We start from the raw sequence: 21,008 nt of genomic DNA on the forward strand, positions 1-21,008 counted from the left end.
AGAAAGTAAGATTATGTCAGTGTTTTGAATTCTTTTTTTGGCTTAGAACTATTAGGTACTTAGAACTCTAGAAAAATGTAACTTGTGTAAAATTCTTAATAATCAGACAATGGCCAATCTGGTAGTCAATTCAAGTTGGAAGGGTTTCAATGAAAATCTCATTTTTTCTCCCTGAATTTCATTAAAACTTTTCATTGCACAAAGAGAATTGAACCTTTCCTGCTATCCAGTTTATCTTTTCATATTACAGATACTCAATGTGACCCCTTGATTATTAGAAGTTCTAGATAAATCGTATTACTTTAGAAATAATACCAGTAGGAAATATCTTTTGGCAAAAATGTCATGAACAAAAGACATGAATAAAATATATGCTATTTCAATCTATTTTACCTAAGTTTGAATAGGATTGAAAGAATTTACCTTGAGGTATTTAGCAAACTGCATTCTTGATAAAGTATTATCTAAAAAAAGTTTTCCCATTGAACATTGTGCTTTACTTACTTTTTATTCAAGTTAAGGTCTCATGCGTAAATTTATAACAGTATAAAAGGTATAAAATTGTTCTGTTTGTTTTAATTTAGCATGTGGTCATATAAGTTAATTCATTCTAGCTTGTCTAATTGAATAACAATTTTTACTTGTTGTTTAGTGAAATTTAAGATTGTAAATATTGCTTAGCTGTTTTATGAGAGAAAATAAGAAATAGAAAACACAAGTCAATTGTTTTAGCCTTTTAAAAAGTTATATTAATTTACTTGAATAATTTTGGTTTAAACAGACTGGTCTTACCCCCTTAATGGAAGCTGCTTCTGGAGGGTATGCCGAGGTTGGAAGAGTTCTCCTTGATAAAGGAGCAGACGTTAATGCCCCCCCTGTGCCTTCCTCAAGAGATACTGCTTTAACAATAGCAGCAGACAAAGGTCACTATAAATTTTGTGAGCTCCTGATTAGTAGGTGGGTAAATTTATTTTATATATATATATAGAACTTTCTACTTTCACTTTCCAGAGCCATTAAAGCTAATAAAATTGTTCTACTTTATTGACATTTTAAAGAACAAATTGTTTACATGATATTTTGTAACAGATAAAAGACAAATAGAGAAAAATAGAAAAAGTTTGCCTCTTCTCATAGGAAACAAACTACATTAACATCTTTTGATTTTATAGGGGAGCCCATATTGATGTTCATAACAAGAAGGGAAACACACCACTTTGGTTGGCATCCAATGGTGGTCATTTTGATGTAGTGCAGTTGCTGGTGCAAGCAGGTGCTGATGTGGATGCAGCAGATAACCGGAAAATCACACCTCTTATGTCAGCATTTCGGAAGGTAATTTGATATGGGTGAGGGGGAATAAAATTCAGTAATTTTAAATCAATTCTAAGTTAAAACCATATAAGAAAGATAAATTGACCTTGGGTAAATGACTATAAATCTATATACAAATAATTGCTATATTTTCACTCTTTGTGGCCAAATCTAATAGTTATATGTTAGTTCACTACAAACAACTTTATTAGATTAACTGGTGTCTAGACTAGTTTTGTTATGTCATTGTACATAAAGCATTAGATTTAAGGGCAGATATTATGGATGTCTTCTCTACCTCCGGAAGAACAAAAATGAGTAGACTCTTTCATAAAAACTTATTATACCATAAATATATAAACGCTCACTTATCTGTTATATTTTTAAAAGCCCTCCCATTGCATTTATGATAAACTATAAACGACTTAACATGTCTTACAAAGCCCTGTAGGATATGGCTCATGCCAGCCTCCCCAGACCAGTCATTTATGCTTTCCTTCCCCTTGGCTCACTACACTTCAGCAATAAATTTTTAACTGCCTCGGGTCTTTTTCTCACTTGTTTTCTTTTCCCAAAATGTTCTTTCCCTTGAATCACCTGGCTCACTTCTACTTACCCTTTAGCTCCCATTTTAAATGTTAGAGTTCTTCTCTAACACCCCATCTGAAAAGGTCCCTCTTCTCTTTTATAGTACACTATTCTTTTCCTCATCCAAATGTGTAGTTATATGTTCAAATACATATTTACTTTTTTAATGCCTATCTCCTCAACTAGGCTGAAAGATCCATGAACAATAAGATTCATGACTTTTTCACCACTGTTAATACCCAGTTGTTTAGCACAGTGCCTAACTCATAATAGCTGGTAACTAAATAGCTATTGAATGAGCGCAGTATAAGTTATGTGTCTTAGAAAAATATCTTAAGATATTTTCTAGACTTAATTCTTTTTACAAAATTTTCTTTCCTTTTAATTGAGGTATAATTTATATACAGTGTAATGCACAAGTCTGAGGTTCATAGTTTAATGAGTTTTGATAAATGCATATGCCCATGTAATCCAAACCCCATCCTATCTAATTAAAGAGTAATATGCAAATTAACCATCATTCCAACACACAAGATGGCTGCCCCCATGTGGACACAAGATGGCCACCACAAGATGGCCAGTAGGGGAGGGCAGCTGTAGGCGATCAGGCCCGCAGGGGAGGGCAGTTGGAAGGAACCAGGCCTGCAAGGGAGGGCAGTTGGGGGCAATCAGGCCTGCAGGGGAGGGCAGTTAGGGGTGACCGGGCCGGCATAGGAGGACAGTTGGGGGGAACCCAGGCCTGCAGGGGAGGGCAGTTGGGAGGGACAAGGCCTGCAGGGGAGGGCAGTTGGGGGTGACCAGGTCTGCAGGAGAGGGCAGTTGGTGTTGACCAGGCCAGCAGGGGAGGGCAATTGGGGGAGACCAAGCCTGCAGGGGAGGACAGATAGGGGCGACCAGGACAGCAGGGGAGGGCAGTTAGGGGTGACCAGGCCAGCAGGGGAGGGCAGTTAGGGGCAATTGGGCCGGCAGGGAATCAGTTAGGCGTCGATCAGCCTGGCAGGGGAGTGATTAGGGGGTGATCAAGCTGGCAGGCAAAAGCAGTTGGGGGCAATCAGGCAGGCAGGTGAGCAGTTGAGAGCCAGCAGTCCTGGGTTGTGAGAGGGGTCACAGATTGGAGAGGGTGCAGGCTGGGCTGAGGGACATCCCCCTCCGTGCACGAATTTCGTGCACCGGACCTTTAGTAAAGATATAAAATACTTCCATCATTTTAGAAAGTGTTATCATGCCTGTGTTCAATTAATTGCCTGCTTTGAAGGCAACCACTTTTCTGTTTTGTGTCACTACCAGATCAATTTTTGAGGATGTCTTATAGCCTTAATAAGAGGGGAAACTATGCAAGTTTGGTTATGTTATAATAGAATTGATTACAAATTATTCAGCCTCTGATAATGACATTTAGAAAGTGTTTTTTCTAGAGTCAAGTTATAGGACTCAGATAAATGTGGACAGTCTACCTTGTTTAGTAAGGTGAGAGCCAAAATAATGCTTTGGAATCTAGAACATCCTCTTTGTTTTTAGGACTAATTTACAAAAACTTTTCTACTTTCCATGGGAAATGGGCATATTAAATTCAGGAGAAATATCTTTTGGTCCACCATATATTCCTGAGCATGTTGTACTTATCTTTTTCTGTTTATAAACTCATCACTGATTTTATTTTATTTTTTTAATATATTTTGTTGACTTTTTACAGAGAGGAAGGGAGAGGGATAGAGTTAGAAACATTGATGGGAGAGAAACATCAATCAGCTGCCTCCTGCACCCCTCCTACTGGGGATGTGCCTGCAACCAAGGTACATGCCCTTGACCGGAATCGAACCTGGGACCCTTCAGTTTGCAGGCCGTCGCTCTATCCACTGAGCCAAACCAGTTAGAGCTGATTGTATTTTTGTAATTTCAATTTGTAATTTAATAAACTATCTGAAATTATTACTGTACCTTTTACTCTTAAGTTTTTAAGCATATGGGGAAAATTTTAAGAGATTTTTTGGTGTATTTTCTGTTGTACTCTTTACAGGGTCATGTAAAAGTTGTTCAATATTTGGTGAAAGAAGTCAATCAGTTCCCTTCTGATATAGAATGCATGAGATACATAGCAACAATTACAGATAAGGTAGGTTTAATATGCTATTGGAGCACATTTTTGTTTTTTGTGGAATTATGTGCCAAAATGTGCAGTTACGAACCTGTTCTTTTATCCTCTGTGAGACTAACCACCTTGTCTTACTATGCTTTAGTTTCTCCATTTGTAAATAGAGAATGGGTATAATACTTCTGATAAATTATTCCCTTACTCTTCTGAACCATAATTACAGTGACTGCAGCAAAAATATATTACTAGACCATTAGCCCAATTTAGAAAGTTTTCTAAGAACATATAAAGTTTTTAGGGAGTAGTTCCTTATTTTAATTAAATAGTAGTTCCTTATTTTAATTAAAGATTGATTCATGACTAGACTCAAAGGATAATTTAATTTGTTTATTTGAATTTAGCCCTGAATTTTGGTATGCTAATCAGCTCATTTTATTTGGCCTATTATGTTATGTGTTCCTACATTGAAATACTTCCATTTTTCACTATAGGAACTGTTGAAAAAATGTCATCAGTGTGTTGAGACAATTGTGAAGGCTAAAGACCAACAGGCTGCAGAAGCAAACAAGAATGCAAGTATTCTTTTAAAGGAACTTGATCTGGAAAAGGTGAGTGGGAAAAATAATTTTCCTTATAGAAATTGTTGAATATCTAGGGTAAATTTGCCACCTATAGACCAATAATTTGAACAAAATATTTTTCAAAGGAAATGATTAATAGATTATCAAACCATCATAATTTTTAATTTGAACCTATCGTTCATAAAAAATATTTTGAACCATATAAGTGAGGTCTAGTTTTCAAGCAGATCACAGTTTACCAAATGATACTTACTGCCCAAGTGGTTTTAATATTAGTCTAAGAAAAAATTTAGTAAAACATTGCAAATCATTTGTTTCTTATAAGATGTGAGCTATAAGTGGTTTATTAGATCCTCAAAGACTAAGTGTCAAGTAGCCTAGGATGTGTGGTAAAATGGAAAAAGTTAAATAAACAAGATCACTTTTCTGAGGCTCAGTTTGCTTACCAGGGAAATGAGGATGTTGTTATTAAATCCAGAACTTATATTAAAAGAACAAACTCCATGATCAAATAGTCATTCTAGGATTGCAAGAGATAGCTTAACCTGAAAATATTTTGTTGATTAAATGAAGAAAAGAGATACAATAATTTTGGAAAATGCTAAAATTTTGACACCAGTTCTTAGTTTAAAAATTACAAAACAAAACTTGTAAGCTAAAAACAGAAAGAAAGATTGCTTACAAATCAATGAGAAAAAGAGAAGTTGCTCAGAATAAGGAATGATTCACAGAAAAATAAATATAGGTGGTTAATAAATAGATGGAGAATGCCTAATTTCATAAATAAATAAATGCACAATAAAAGAGTGATTTAAGTTTTTTTTATCAGACTGTCAAAATTTAAAGGTCTGGTAATAGCTGTTGATGGCAAAGGTATGGAGAAATTAGCACTCCAGTATGATTTCTTTATGTATGGTATAAATTAGTGTAACTATTAACAGAGGTATTTGACAAATTAATTAAAAAAGTGAATAACCTTATTCTAGCCATTCCACTTATAGAAATTTTAAATACAAATGCTCAAAGATGTGAATGTATGTAAGGTCATTCATTGTTGTATTGCTTATAATAGGGAGAAAACTGTAAACCTTAAAGTCTTAATAATTAGGGAATTAAATAAATTTTAGTACCTCCATGATAAACTTGATTACAGTTAAAATAAGAAGGAAAAACACTGTCTTCATCCTCCTATATAATAAAAGGGTAATATGCAAATTGACCCTAATGGCAAAACAACTGGGCGCTATGATGCGCACTGACCACCAGGGGGCAGACACTCAATGCAGGAGCTGCTGCTCAGCCAGAAGCCTGCTGATGGCTGGCCAGCACAGCGTCTGTGGTGGGAGCCTCTCTCACCTCTGTGACAGTGCTAAGTATCTTAGGCGCCTGGGAAGCGGTTCTAAGCTGTTAGTCTGACATCCGCTGAGGTCTCCCGGGCTGCCAGAGGGATGTCTGACTTTCAGCTTAGGCCCAATTTCCTGGGGAGCGGGCCTAAGCCAGCAGGGGGACATCCCCCAAGGGGTCCCGAACTGCGAGAGGGCACAGGCCGGGCTGAGGGACCCATCCCCACCCCAGTGCACGAATTTTCATGCACTGAGCCTCTAGTTTTAAATAAAGCGAAGTTTGAAGTTAGATGACTGCTAAGGTCCCATCCTAATTTTTATTTTTTTGTAACTACCCAGGGACATACATGGTCAGCATTTCCCTAAATAGCCAATTGGATTTATGGCAGCAGAGTGATGAAATGGTTTTTAATTGAAAATACAGTCTTTTCTTTCAGTCCTCAGCCCCTTTCTTATTAACATAGGAGGTTAGCAAATTTTTTCTATAAAATGCCACATAGTAAATATTTTAGGCTTTGCAGGCCATATGCAAAAATCTGAAACGGCAAAAAACAAAACTATGGATAAGGGAAGACTACCGTATACTTGATATAAGTCCCTTGCCAGATGTATGATTTGAAAATTTTTTACCTTTTTAAGGGTTGTCTTTGTACTTTCTTGATGGTTCCTTTGAAGCACAAAACTGATTATTTCTCATGATGTCCAGTTTATTTTTTTTCTTTTGTTGCTTTTATAAATATGTTTTGAAACTGATATTGATGGGAAACTCCTCATATCATAAACAAAAATATCATTTCATTCTTTATTTTAAATTATTGCTTTGTTGATAATATGATACATCTTTATTTCAGTCAAGAGAGGAGAGCAGAAAGCAGGCTCTTGCTGCTAAAAGGGAGAAAAGAAAAGAAAAGAGAAAAAAGAAAAAAGAAGAACAGAAAAGGAAGCAGGAAGAAGATGAAGAAAACAAACCTAAGGAAAATTCAGAACTACCAGAGGATGAAGATGAAGAGGAAAATGATGAAGATGGTGAGAAATTAGTGATAAAATTCTCCTGTATTTAGCGACTTCATTTTGAATGCCTTTAATGTAATTAATTCTAGTTAAATATTCAATTACTTTGATCTGAAATTGACAATTGACTCTTATAGTAAATATTTCTAAACATTTTACATTGTAAGGTGATATAGAGAAACAGAAGGGAGGGAGACAAACATATAAATTGAGTAAGTTCAGCAGTAAATTTTTAACTAAGGTTCAGGCTCAGAGCTCTACAGCACTAGGGTTTATTATTCTCAAAGAGTTGTTTATTATACAACTAGAGGCCTGGTGCACAAAATTCGTGCACTTAGGGGAAGCGGGTCCCTCAGCCCAGCCTGTGCCCTCGCAGTCCAGGATCCCTTGGGGGATGTCCGACTGATGGCTTAGGCCCATGGGGAGTGGGACTAAACTGGCAGTTGGACATCCTTAGCACTGCCGCAGAGGCAGGAGAGGCTCCTGCCACCTCTGCTGCGCTCACCAGCCATGAGCCCGGCTCAGGGCTTCTGGCTGAGTGGTGCTTCCCCTGTGGGAGCACACTGACCACCAGGGGGCAGCTCCTGCATTGAGTGTCTGCCCCCTGGTGGTCAGTGCGCGTCATAGCGACTGGTTGTTCCGCCGTTCGGTTGATTTGCATATTAGCCTTTTATTATATAGGATGCTTGTAGTAAGCAAATAATCTTGCTGTATTTGAATTCTAATTCTAAAATCCTATTTGAAAATTTTTCTAAATTCAAACTATATTGTGATTTTTGGTTAGTTCATGAGACTAACATTTCAGATCTTAAAAGTGTTAACTGTATGAATGTTTTATACCAATTTAGACATCAAAATATGATACAGTATATTTGTTCTAACAACAGTCAAGATTTCTTTTTTGTTTGTTTTGTTAATCCTCACCTGAGGATATTTTTTCCATTGACTTTTAGAGAGAGTGGAGGGGTGGGGGAGAGACAGAGAGAGAAACATCAATGTGAGAGACACATCTATTGGTTGCCTCCTGCACACACCCCAACCCAGGCCAGGGATCGAGCCTGTGACCGAGGTACGTATCCTTGACTGGAATCAAACCCAAGACCCTTCAGTCCTCGGGCTGACACTCTAACCACTGAGCAAAACTGGCTAGGGCAAGATTTCTTTATTTACGAAAATATGAGTAAAGGACTAAATTATTATGAAATGTTACAGCTATATATGTAATAATTTATTTTGAGATCTGTGGCTCTCAATGTGACTTTTATCCTTTTTGATAATTTCAGTGGAGCAAGAAGTTCCCATAGAGCCACCTAGTGCAACCACCACCACCACAATTGGAATCTCTGCAACATCTGCAACATTCACAAACGCGTTTGGGAAAAAAAGGGCTAATGTGGTGACAACCCCCAGCACCAACAGGAAAAATAAGAAGAACAAAACAAAAGAGACCCCTCTTACTGCACCTTTAATATTACCAGAACAACATATATCCTTAACACAGCAAAAGGCAGACAAAAATAAAATAAATGGAGAACCCAGAGGTGGTGGTGCAGGAGGGAACAGTGATTCAGATAACTTGGACAGCACAGATTGCAACAGTGAGAGTAGCAGTGGTGGTAAAAGCCAAGAATTAAACTTCAGTATGGATGTGAATTCCTCTGGTGATAGGAGATACCCCTCACTGCTACTCCATTCCCAAGAAGAAAAAACAAGTACTGCCACTTCTAAAACTCAAACACGGTAAATTTTTCTAATATGTTAACTCGACATCCACTTGTTGTTTTTTCATGCTTGGAACAATAATTTGAGGTTATTCTTCAAGCACAAGTTGTGTTAAAGTTTAAATCCACCTCATTGTCTGTCTTCAGTATTCAAAAGTGAAATTTATCAATGTGCTAGTTATAAAATGAGATTATTAAAAAAATTTCATGATTTCATTTTGAAGTTGAAAATATTAGCAATATCTTGATTTTCACTATGTCACTTTTATTGATTATACTAGAGGCGCGGTGCACAAAATTTGTGCACTGGGGGGAGGGTGTCCCCTCAGCCTGGCCTGCGCCCTCTCATAGCCCGGTACTCCTCAGGGGATGTCCGCCTGCTGTCTCGTAGTCTGGGGCTCTCACAGTCCGGGACCTCTTGCTCCTTACCGCCTGCCTGCAGCAGAGGCAGGAGAGGCTCCTGCCACCGCTGCTGCGCTCCTCAGTCGTAAGTCTGGCTTCTGGCTGAGCGTCACTCCCCCTGTGGGAGCGCACTGACCACCAGGGGGCAGCTCTGGCATTGAGCAGCTGCCCCCTGATGGTTAGTGCGCATCATAGCAACCGGTCGTTCCTCTGGTCATTCCACTGTTGGGTCAATTTGCATATTAGGGTTTTATTATATAGGATAGTACAACTTTTGACTATAAAAGTCTAAAAACCGAATCCATTTTTATACTAAAATAGATGTTGGACTCTGTCCTATTTCTATTTTTCTGAATTGTTGATAATTTGATGTGCCAAATTTTAATTCAAGTATTTTAGCATAATTTTGTCCATAATAATCTCTTGATTTTCTAACTTAAAATTGATCTTTTATTGGATTTGATATTTCTCTCTTCTCAGACCTGAAGGTGAAATGAATTCTAATTCCTTATCAACAAGCTACAAGTCAGTGTCATTGCCATTAAACTCTCCAAACATAAAGCTGAATCTGACTAGCCCTAAAAGGGGGCAAAAAAGAGAAGAAGGGTGGAAAGAAGTTGTACGAAGGTAAGAAGAATTAGTCTTATCTTTTTAACTTATATAGACCAATTAATTAATGAATAATTTGAATGTAGTTGTTTTCAACTGTAGGCTAAAGCAAAATTAGAAGTAATGTATAAATTTTGCATGCATATTTTATAGGAAAGAACAAACATTGGCTTTAGAATAGCAAAAAAATATTTTATTAAAACAAAATTTTTTTTTAAACCTAAGATTTACTGTTTACAAAATGACCACAAGCTTCTTAAAGGGAAGATTCTACACTTGACAGCAAATCACATTGTTATTAGGGCTATGATGTTTGTTTAATGGTCCCATTTTGATTCAGACATCAAGCTTATCTATTTATAACGTTTAAATAAAGTTAGACTTGGCTAGAGAGCATATTCTGAAGAACTGATTAGCTGCTTTTAATGCAATTAGATCATCATAAAAAGGGGGAAAGGAGCCTATAAAATTAAAACTACCTTCCTCCTCAAAAAAAGAAAGAAAAACACCCACACTCCTGCAGCTAACCCTGACAAGTACCTTCACACTGCCTTATACTTAAGCCATGATGGCGAAATGAATAAAAGCAGAGAGAGGTCACTGCTTTTAAATGTCATACACAATCTGGATGATACTTCTAGCCTCTGTTCACACTTTACAACAGGACAGACATAGATTTGCTGATGTGTATTTAATCACCAAAGGTCTAAAGTTTCTTGGCTTTTATTCTGTAATATTTCCAAGATTTTGTGTCCATGAATGCAAACAAAAAAGGAAGAAGTCTTGTCAAAACAGGAGATAGGATGCACACTTGATCAGATTAATTTAAGTATTATTCATGGCATATAGCCTACTCCATGCTCTAACTTTCAAAATATCTAAATATATTCTTTCCAACTTATCTACATTAAAATAATAATTTTTTATTATTTAGGAGCTGCCATTGGGTATTCTTCTGGAAGGAGTGATTCAAGTTTAAAGGTCCCTCCCTCAAAGGGGGAATCCTAGGGTCTACAATGACCACCTGAAAATAATGGGTGTTATTCTCATCTGGTTGTGCCAGCAAACACTGGGTTTCTTTGATAATCCTTCAGGACTATCAGGCCATCTTGTCAGATCTCATTATCAGCCTTTAGTCTTCTCTCTGGCAACCACTCACCTTACACACAAGTGGAAGTCCCAGGCTCCACGTGTGAATTGCTTTTTATGTAATTCAAATTTGAGGATTTATTCTTTACTAGGGGCCCAGTGCACAAATTTGTGCGCCTTGAAAGGAACTGGGCCACACAGCTGCTGTAGGCACAGGGGTGGGTCTCAGCTCATCCTCCATGCCCCCACCCAGCCCCTCCCACTGCGGCCCCCAGTCCCCTGTCTGCCGCCACTCCCATGTACTGACAGCACCGGCCCCACTTGCACCCACTGACGGCACAGAGTGATTGGGGCCAGTGCCAGCAGTGGGTGCGAGTGGGGCTGGCGCCATCAGCGGGTGCAAGCAGCAGCTGCTGTCCCAATCACCCCTCAGGAACAGGAGGAGGTGGAGAAGCTCTCAGGGGCGATCAGGGCTGGCAGCTGCCACTTGCACCTACTGATGGCGCCAAGTGATCGGGACCGGCGCCAGACACTGGCAGCGGGTACGAGAGGTGGCTCCAGTCCTGGCTGCGGGTGTGAGCGTTGGGCGGGACCACAGCATGTGGGAGCAAAGAATTTTCAGTAACCACCAGAGACTCGCCCCGATGACAGCGATTGGCACCCCACCTTGGTCTGGCTCCAACGCTCACCTGCTCCACCATCCTGCCGCGACCAATGCCTGCCATGTTCCACACACACCCGCTGGTGGTCAGCGCATGTCAGAGCAACTGATTGTTCGGTTGTTCCACCATTTAGTCCATTTGCATATTAGCCTTTTATTATATAGGATTGCTAAGTATAAGTTGTTGATATTGATAAGCTAGCGTATGTTTTTCAGTATGAAGTTTAACAATATAGTATGCATTATTTTAATTTAGAAAGAGTAATACGTATGGTCACTGCAGTTTGGCTGACGTGTCATTTCAGGCAAATTTGAATGCTTAAGCTCATGTGTAATCTTCATTTTTTAGGTCAAAGAAATTATCTGTTCCAGCTTCAGTGGTTTCCAGGATAATGGGAAGAGGAGGGTGCAACATCACTGCAATACAAGATGTTACTGGTGCCCATATTGATGTGGATAAACAAAAAGATAAGAATGGGGAGAGAATGATCACAATAAGGTAATTGTAGAAAATGTATATTGCTAGTTCTGTGTGGAAATAAATTTTATTAGAAGCATACTTTTGTTAGTTATAGTAGAATTAAGAATTTTCTTTCATGGCAAAGATTACCTGTTTGTTTTGTTTTATGTTTTTTATCTTGTTTTTGTTTTTTCTCCAGGGGTGGTACAGAATCAACAAGATATGCAGTTCAACTTATCAATGCACTTATTCAAGATCCTGCTAAGGAACTGGAAGACTTGATTCCTAAAAATCATATCAGAACACCTACCAGCACCAAGTCCATCCATGCAAACTTCTCGTCTGGAGTAGGCACCACAGCAGCTTCCAGTAAAAATGCATTTCCCTTAGGTGCTCCAACTCTTGTAACTTCACAGGCAACAACATTATCTACGTTCCAGGCCACTAATAAACTTAACAAGAACGTTCCAACAAATGTACGTTCTTCTTTCCCAGTTTCTCTACCCTTAGCCTATCCCCACCCTCATTTTGCTCTCCTGGCTGCTCAGACTATGCAACAGATTCGGCATCCTCGCTTACCCATGGCCCAGTTTGGAGGAACCTTTTCACCCTCTCCTAACACTTGGGGACCATTCCCAGTGAGACCTGTGAATCCTGGCAACGCAAATAGCTCTCCCAAGCATAATTCTACAGGCCGTCTACCTAACCAGAATGGTACTGTTTTACCCTCTGAGTCTGCTGGACTAGCCACTGCCAGTTGTCCTATCACTGTCTCTTCTGTAGTTGCTGCCAGTCAGCAACTGTGTGTGACTAACACCCGGACTCCTTCGTCAGTCAGAAAGCAGTTGTTTGCCTGTGTGCCTAAGACAAGTCCTCCAGCAACAGTGATTTCTTCTGTGACAAGCACTTGTAGTTCCCTGTCTTCAGTCTCTTCTGCGCCGATCACGAGTGGACAAGTTCCCTCCACGTTTCTACCTGCAAGTGCTCCTCAAGCACAACTTTCTTCACAAAAGATGGAGTCTTTCTCTTCCATGCCACCCCCAAAAGAGAAAGTGTCCACACAGGACCAACCCGTGGCAAACCTGGGTACGCCATCTTCATCTGCAAATAGCTGCAATAGCTCTGCCAGTAACACGCCAGGAGCTCCAGAAACTCACCCATCCAACAGTCCCACTCCTTCTAACAACACACAGGAGGAGGCCCAGCCATCCAGTGTATCTGAATTAAGTTCTATGTCAATGCCATTTGCATCTAATTCAGAACCAACTCCATTGACTTTGGCATCACCAAGATTGGTTGCTGCTGATAATCAGGATAACAATAATTTACCTCAATTAGCTGTACCAGCACCTCGAGTTTCTCATCGAATGCAGCCCCGAGGTTCTTTTTACTCAGTGGTTCCAAATGCAACTATACACCAGGATCCCCAGTCTATTTTTGTTACAAATCCAGTTCCTTTAACACCACCTCAAGGCCCACCAGCTGCAGTGCAGCTTTCTTCAGCCATGAACATTATGAATGGTTCTCAGATGCACATTAACCCAGCAAATAAATCGTTGCCACCGACATTTGGCCCAGCCACACTTTTCAATCACTTCAGTAGTCTTTTTGAGACTAGTCAGGTGCCAGCTAACCAGGGATGGGGAGATGCCCCACTATCCTCACGAGTTGCTGCAGATGCCTCTTTCACTGTTCAGTCAGCGTTCCTAAATAACTCTGTTCTTGGACACTTGGAAAATGTGCACCCTGACAACTCCAAGGCACCTGGCTTCAGACCACCTTCCCAGCGAGTTTCTACTAGTCCAGCTGGTAAGTTATAACTATCACTTGCAGCTCAGGTTGGGGCTCTAACAGCATATTCTAATATTCTAACATAATAATGAAGTGTTTATTTTGTACGTAATAGTGCATAATCTTAAAGAAATGAGAATGTGTCATAAATAGTAAAGACCCTTTAATGATTGCTGATTGGGCAAAAAAGTAGCTGTAAGTCAGTCGCTCACATATGACAAGCTGCCTTATGCTCTTTATCTGATCTCTCTGTCCCTCATAGCAGTGACCTCGTGTCAATCCATTTTCTTAGAATTGGTATAAGATGATATTAATAAAACAAGATTTATAGGATGCTTCAGGGACTCCAAGTTTACAGACTTTTTAAATCACAGCGATAGCTTACTTTTCTCAGATTTAAAAAGTTTGAGTTACAAAGGTGTTTAGGTACCAGCCCATGATTTTCATTCTTTGTTTTCAGTCTTGGGTGTTCAGACCAAATATTAAATGATGTTGTTTAATAATACTCTGTTATTTACATTAGATGGAGATGGTTGAAGTAATCCATTCATTTTTCTTTATTTTAAAAAGAGAGCTTAGATTCAGCTATTCATTCCTCAAAATCAGAAATTAGTTGCTGAGGAGTTATAAGAAATATGTAGAAAGATATAAGCCCAGTGTTGACTTGGAGATATTTGGAAAACCAGAATCTATTTTTTTAGATTCTAAGAGCCAAATTTCACTCCAATCTGCACTATTCTGAAAAACAAATTAGTAACTGTGCCAGGCATAGAATAGGGGTAAGAATTACTGCCACTTAACATTTTTACTCCAGTTGGAAAACTGTCCCATACTCCATCCTTCCTTTTTGCTAACTATGAATTGATCTATGTTGTTTAAAATTTGTGAGTTTATGGATATGGTAGAGCCTTAGCTTTCATTTCTGATATGTTTCATTTACTTGTCTTTTCAGAAGACTGTAGCTGTTGTATCTTCTTTTAAATAGAATTCATTGCCAATGCTTAGGCTGTGATAGAAGGCATTATTAATTATTGACTTGACTGCCACTAATATGTGAATTTATATAGTACCTTAGCCAGAATTGGACTTCAGAATTCTAATTTTCCAGTGTTTGAGCCCTTTGGACTTCACATACTACATCCCAGAAAATGTACAGATTATGAATGTCTGGGGGGGGGGGGGAGTAAAGGAAATAATGTATTTAGTTTGTTTTTGGAACCTGAATTATTCAGATCCATAATATCAAAATAATTTATAGTTAATTAAAATAATAATTAAAAAGCAAGCATTAATCCTTGACCTGGGGTCAACATTTCTTAATTGCCTGTACTATTTCTTTTGCTGGTGCTCTTCTCTATGGATAATTTACTCTCCTAGTTTACAAATAAAAATACTTAAGTTGAGAAAGAATATGAAAAATTTGAAACCTCAAACACACACACAAAAAAAAGAAACCTCAAACACTGCTGGTGGAAATTTAAAATGGTACAGCCACGGGAAAAAGTTTGACATTTCCTCAAAAAGTTAAACAGTTACCATATGTTCTAATAATTCTACTCCTAGGTATACCTAAGAGAAGACAAATGTCTGCACAAAAACTGGTACATAAATGTTCATAACAGCATAATTGATAATAGCCAAAAAGTGGAAACAACCCACTATCCCTCTAATGATAAGTGGAAAAACAAAATGTGCTATCTATAATAATAAAAGTATAATATGCTAATTAAACTGGACATCCTTCCGGACAACCTTCTGGACGAAGCCGGGGCTGCAAGGGAAGCCTGAGTCCAGAGTGCCTGCCAGCGGCCGGAGGGAAGCCGGGTCCCGGGTGCTGGAGGGAAGCCAGTGCCGGCAGCCAGGGGAGGGAAGGCCTACGCTTGCATGAATTGCGTGCATCGGGCCTCTAGTAGTATCTATAATAATAAAAGTGTAATATGCTAATTAGACCGGACTACCTTCTGAATGAAGCCAGGGCTGCGAGGAAAGCCCGGGTCCTGGGTGCCTACCGGCAGCTGGAGGGAAGTCCAGGTCCTGGGTGCCAGAGGGAAGCCGGTGCTGGCTGCTGGGAGAAGGAAGGCCTCCTCTTGCACAAATTTCGTGCATCGGGCCTCTAGTGTCTATATAATGAGATACTATTTTTATTATAATACATTAGATATAATCATAATCCTATATAACAAAAGGCTAATATGCAAATTGAATGAATGGCGGAACAACCGGTCGCTATGACATGGTGGTCAGTGCACTCCCCCTATGGGGAGCCAGGCTCATGGCTGGCGAGTGCAGCTGCAGTGGCGGGAGCCTCTCCCACCTCCACAGCAGCGCTAAGGGTGTCCGACTGCTGGAACGGGCCTAAGCCAGCAATCAGATATCCCCCAAGGGCTTCTGAACTGTGAGAGGGTGCAGGCCAGGCTGAGGGACCCCCTTCCTGAGTGCACGAATTTCATGTATTGGGCCTCTAGTGTATTAATATATTATAATACATATAGATATGTAAAAGCCTAAGTGACCGGCCAACCGTCCAGTAGTTATGATGCACAATGACCTCCAGGAGGCAGACGCTCAGCGCACAGGCATAGAAACATGGAACATGGAACAGATTGATGAATCTCAGAGGGGAGGGCAGAGGGTGGGAAGAGATTAACCAAAAATCTTATATGCATACTAGAGGCCTGGTGCATGGATTCATCCACCAATGGGGTCCCTTAGCATGGCCTGCAGGAATCGGGCCAAAACCGGCCTGGTGCATGAATCCATGCATCGGGCCTCTAGATTATATAAAAAGCCAGGGGCTGGCACAACCTAGACGACCAGATGGATGACTGAACAGCAGGCTGCATGGGGCGACCAGGCCGGCAGGGGGGTTAGTGAAGGACGACCAAACGATTGGACAAGCAGGCTGTGTGGGGCGACCAGGCCGGCGGGGGGGAGGGGACAGTTGGGGGTGACCAGGCCAGCGGGCAGGGGGGCAGTTAGGAGTGATCAGGCTGGCAGGCAGAGGCAGTTAGGGGTGATCAGGCTGGCGGGGGGGGTGGGATCAGTTAGGGGCAATCAGGCAGGCAGGCAGGTCAGCAGTTAGGAGCCAGCGGTCCCAGATTGTGAGAGGGATGTCCAACTGCCAGTTTAGACCCGATCCCCAGGATCGGGTCTAAACTGGCAGTCAGACATCCCCTGAGGGGACCAGGATTGGAGAGGGTGCAGTCTGGGCTGACGGAACCCCCCACCACCACCATGCACGAATTTCATGCACCAGGCCTCTAGTCAGATATAATAGAGAGAAAGGAAGTACTGCCCTGGCTGGTGTTTCTCAGTAGTTAGATCATGAGCCAGCTCACTGGGTTCACTGCCCCACCACCCCAACCCTGGGGCACATGTGGGAGGTAAGCAGTCAATGTATCTCTCTTACATCATTGTTTCTTCCTCTCTTTCTCTCTCTCTCTCTCTCTCTCTCTCTCTCTCTCTCTCTCTCTCTCTCTCTCTCTCCCCCTTCCTCCCCTGCCCTCTCTCCCTTCCACTCTCTGAAAAGCAATGGAAAAAATATTCTCAGATGAGGATTAAGAAAAGGAAGTACTGATTTATGCTACAACATGGATGAACTTTAAAAACAGTATGCTAAGTGAAAGAAGCCAGTCACAAAAAACACATATTGTATTATTCCAATTGTATGAAATTTTTAGAATAGGCAGGCAATCTATAGAGACAGAAAGTTTATTAGTGGCTACTTAGAGGTGGGGTAAAGGACCATGGAGATTGACAGGTAATATATACAGAGTTTCTTTTAGGGTAGGCAAAATTGTTCTAAAATTGATTGTGATGGCTGCACAATCCTGTGAATTATATACTTTAAAGACAAAACTCTGAATTATATACTTTAAACATATGAATAAGACCAGCTTGAAAGAAGTTTTGACAGTTTTTTATTGATATTAACTACTTTTTCCTGAAATGAGCACCTATAATCCTTTTCCATACCCTTGTCCCCTTTTCCAAATACCTTCTCCAGAGAAAGCAATGGAATTTGAGAAGACTGTTAATTTAAACTTATACAACCTAGATAAAAACTTTCATATAGTTGGTAACTGGTCTTTATTTATCAAATGGCATACTGGAATTATATTAAATAGTATGCTTTTCCTTCCTGTTAGGAAGGAAACATTAGTAGGTTTTGTTATTCTTCTTCCATAGAAAATGACTATAATATAGATGCAGAGCTGCACTTTGAGATTTTCCCCAAAAGGGAAAGCAGAAGTTATTGATGGGTGCCACTTAGTCACAACATGCACTCATTTCATGTCCCCTCCAGTGAAAGCTTTGAGATTTATCTAGCTGGTAACTGCCATTCTTAAACATTGGGCTCACTTTTCTATGTCTAGTGCTGTTTGGTGATATCCTTCTGGAATGCAAGAAAAAAATGGGTTTGGGCCATACAGCACATAGTAAATGGATTATTTTTGCTATGATCTATGAAATTAACTACATGCTTTCTCCTTTTTAAAAAGGAATTACTTAAATTTTCCATTTTAAAGCTTTGGCTAATTTGGATGTCTTGGGCCTGTTTTATTTCAGGGTTACCATCCATTGACCCATCAGGCAGCTCCCCATCTTCCTCTTCTGCTCCTCTGACAAGTTTTTCCGGCATACCAGGAACACGTGTTTTCCTGCAAGGGCCAGCTCCTGTTGGGACTCCTAGTTTCAACAGACAACATTTTTCTCCCCATCCTTGGACAAGCGCCTCAAATTCATGTAGGGATCCTGGAGGAACTCTTCCCAAAAAGTCTTGAATAAGTTATTAAACCATTTGTTTCAGGGAGCACTATATTGTAACTTTAGTATTCTAAACAGTATGCAAATACCTAAGGTTTGTATTGCAGTCATGTCAAAAATGGTCAGTCGTTTATAGGATAGAAAATTTGAGAAGAGTCAAGCTCTTCTTCCAAGCCAGAAATGTTTACATTGGGACTTAGATCAAGAAAAGAGGTAATTCAAGTAGTTTTATAAAAGGACCATTTGGGGACAGTATTGTGAAATAATTCTTTAAGTCTGAAAAGAAGTTGAATTTATGTATTTGGTCAGTGTGGTATGATTCCTCATTTATTTATTTATATATTTACACTTTAGTCATTATTGTAATTTATAAGTTAAAGTATACCTCTATTCTGACTTACTTATTTCAATACTTTGAATAGATGAAATTCTAACAGTACTTGAACAGGATTTTATTTTATTTTTTTAATGAAGTAGACAGTGAGTATTGGCCCTTTTGACAAGGAAAACTTCCTGTATTACCTGACGACTAGTCCCATTAAGAAACAAAGCCATGAGTTGAATCCTTTGATGCTTTGCTAATATTTAACCTTTCTTCCTTATCGAAAAAAAAAGGACTGTAGAAAGGGAAAAAGAAATAAAACAACTAATAAGTATAGAGGGCCACCAGCTGTTTTCCAGACAATATGCTAGATACTGTGCAAACATTGCCACATTTAAGTTAATTTAAAATATGACAATATATATTTTGATAAGATAATTTAGAACAAGAATAAGAATAAATATGGCCTTCTTTTCTAACCTTGTTCAGTTAAATCTGGACATTTTTTTAGTCTATTTGTTTATACTTCCTATAGGCAGAAGGTAGTGTGGGGTAATGTTTATAGAACTTATATATTCTCATTTGAATGATCTTATAAAATTATAAATTTTTCTTTACAGAACCTATGTTTTGGAATAGATCTTTCCAACAAGGTTTCTCATATTCTTATCATTAGTTTTTATATGTAATAAAACAATAGAGAAATATTTTGCCACCAGGTGACTCTTCTATTCCATCTGTTTCTTCGGGATCATCTTCACCTCTTTCAGCCACTTCTGCCCCACCAGCATTGGGCCAACCAAAAGGAGGCAATGCCAGTCAGGATCGAAAGATACCTCCCCCCATTGGAACAGAGAGACTAGCCCGGATTCGGCAAGGAGGGTCTGTTGCACAAGCCCCTGTGGGGACCAGTTTTGTCGCTCCTGTTGGACACAGTGGAATCTGGTCATTTGGTGTCAACGCCATGTCAGGTACAGTTACCTTGCCCTCTGTCTGGAGGGATATCTCAAGTAAGTTGTGGGATTTTGCCATTAAAACTTAGTTCCTTAAAAATAAAATAAAACAAAAAACTTATTTCCAACACTTAACAATCAGTAGTGGTGTTTATACTTTTGAAGAATTCGACCCAGTCTCAGGGTCTGGAATGTTATATTATGATCTATATAAAATAACAAATAGAGAATTGATTAAAAGTAAAAGATTCTAAGTGTATTTCCTTTATCTCTTAAGTTTTTCCATGTAAAATGGAACAATCATTTGAGTTCTTTCGCAAAGCATTTAATCTTTTGGAAAAGGAACTTATGTTTTCTCATTTGAATGATCTTATACAACTATAAGATCATTTATAATTGTTTGGGGTACTCAAAAGACTTCACCCAGTTTCCCAGGAACTGGTTTTTTTTATTTGCAGAGGTTATTATGAACATACCCTGAGTTCTTCAGGGAAATCATTTAGGTAAAATTAGTATGAAAAAATATCAAGTGATAATGTTTTGTTATTTTACCCAAATAAATATCAAACCCTGTTTTCAATTCTTCTTTCCAGAAGGCTTATCAGGTTGGTCACAGTCTGTGATAGGGAACCATCCAATGCATCAACAATTATCAGACCCAAGCACATTCTCCCAGCATCAGCCAATGGAAAGAGATGATTCTGGAATGGTAGCCCCCTCTAACATTTTTCATCAGCCTATGGCAAGCAGTTTTGTGGATTTTTCTAAAGTGAGTTGACAAATATCATTGTAACTTGATAACTCTTTGCCAGCCAATGTAGTCACATGTTAAGGAATATTTGTATTGAAATAATTCTCCCTTTTGGTGGAACTAATTTGTTTCCATGACTTTGCCAGATCCTTTATCTAATTTCAAGAGTGGAATATGTTGTCTCCAGTAGTTTGTCCTCAAACTACCCTGAAGATGTCCCCATCTTCCCAGAAAGCCTGAGAAATTGGATTTTGCTGCCACAGCTTTAGGGCATCCTCTCTCCTCTCAAAAAGCTGGCTGCCAGCTCCCTAATGCCCTCTTGTCTGCACTGAGAGCTTTCTGGCTGCCATAAAGCCAGGTTATGGCTGCAAGCAGTCATATAGAGTTCCACTTTACTTCTTAGCACAAGCTTATTAGTGAAACTAAAATATGGGAAAATTGAGGTATTATATGTGTTCATCAAATATAGGAAATTTCCTAATGATTTGATATTGGATTTAGTTGTGTTTTTTTCTCTTCTTGTTGAAAAGTGTTGATGATGCAGATAACCACT

At 39.4% G+C, this 21,008-nt stretch overlaps 1 protein-coding gene across 11 annotated transcripts in view; it reads left to right on the top strand.

The window, feature by feature from the left end:
- ANKHD1 (ankyrin repeat and KH domain containing 1) overlaps window positions 1-21,008 on the top strand; it is a 128,067-nt gene that overhangs the window by 97,316 nt on the left and 9,743 nt on the right. For 7 of the 11 annotated variants that reach the window (XM_054717942.1, XM_054717940.1, XM_054717939.1 and 4 more), the window contains 12 exons: window positions 782-957; window positions 1,173-1,335; window positions 3,920-4,015; window positions 4,486-4,602; window positions 6,770-6,944; window positions 8,213-8,669; window positions 9,533-9,679; window positions 11,761-11,910; window positions 12,071-13,680; window positions 18,232-18,408; window positions 19,471-19,722; window positions 20,298-20,473. In XM_054717942.1, the coding sequence (XP_054573917.1) occupies window positions 782-957; window positions 1,173-1,335; window positions 3,920-4,015; window positions 4,486-4,602; window positions 6,770-6,944; window positions 8,213-8,669; window positions 9,533-9,679; window positions 11,761-11,910; window positions 12,071-13,680; window positions 18,232-18,408; window positions 19,471-19,722; window positions 20,298-20,473 (3,696 nt within the window). The remainder of the gene's footprint in view (window positions 1-781; window positions 958-1,172; window positions 1,336-3,919; window positions 4,016-4,485; window positions 4,603-6,769; window positions 6,945-8,212; window positions 8,670-9,532; window positions 9,680-11,760; window positions 11,911-12,070; window positions 13,681-18,231; window positions 18,409-19,470; window positions 19,723-20,297; window positions 20,474-21,008) is intronic. The other 4 variants (XM_008141388.3, XM_054717936.1, XM_054717935.1 and 1 more) reach the window with 3 other exon arrangements.

This window comes from Eptesicus fuscus, chromosome 6, assembly GCF_027574615.1.
Source record: "Eptesicus fuscus isolate TK198812 chromosome 6, DD_ASM_mEF_20220401, whole genome shotgun sequence".
Taxonomy (NCBI): domain Eukaryota; kingdom Metazoa; phylum Chordata; class Mammalia; order Chiroptera; family Vespertilionidae; genus Eptesicus; species Eptesicus fuscus.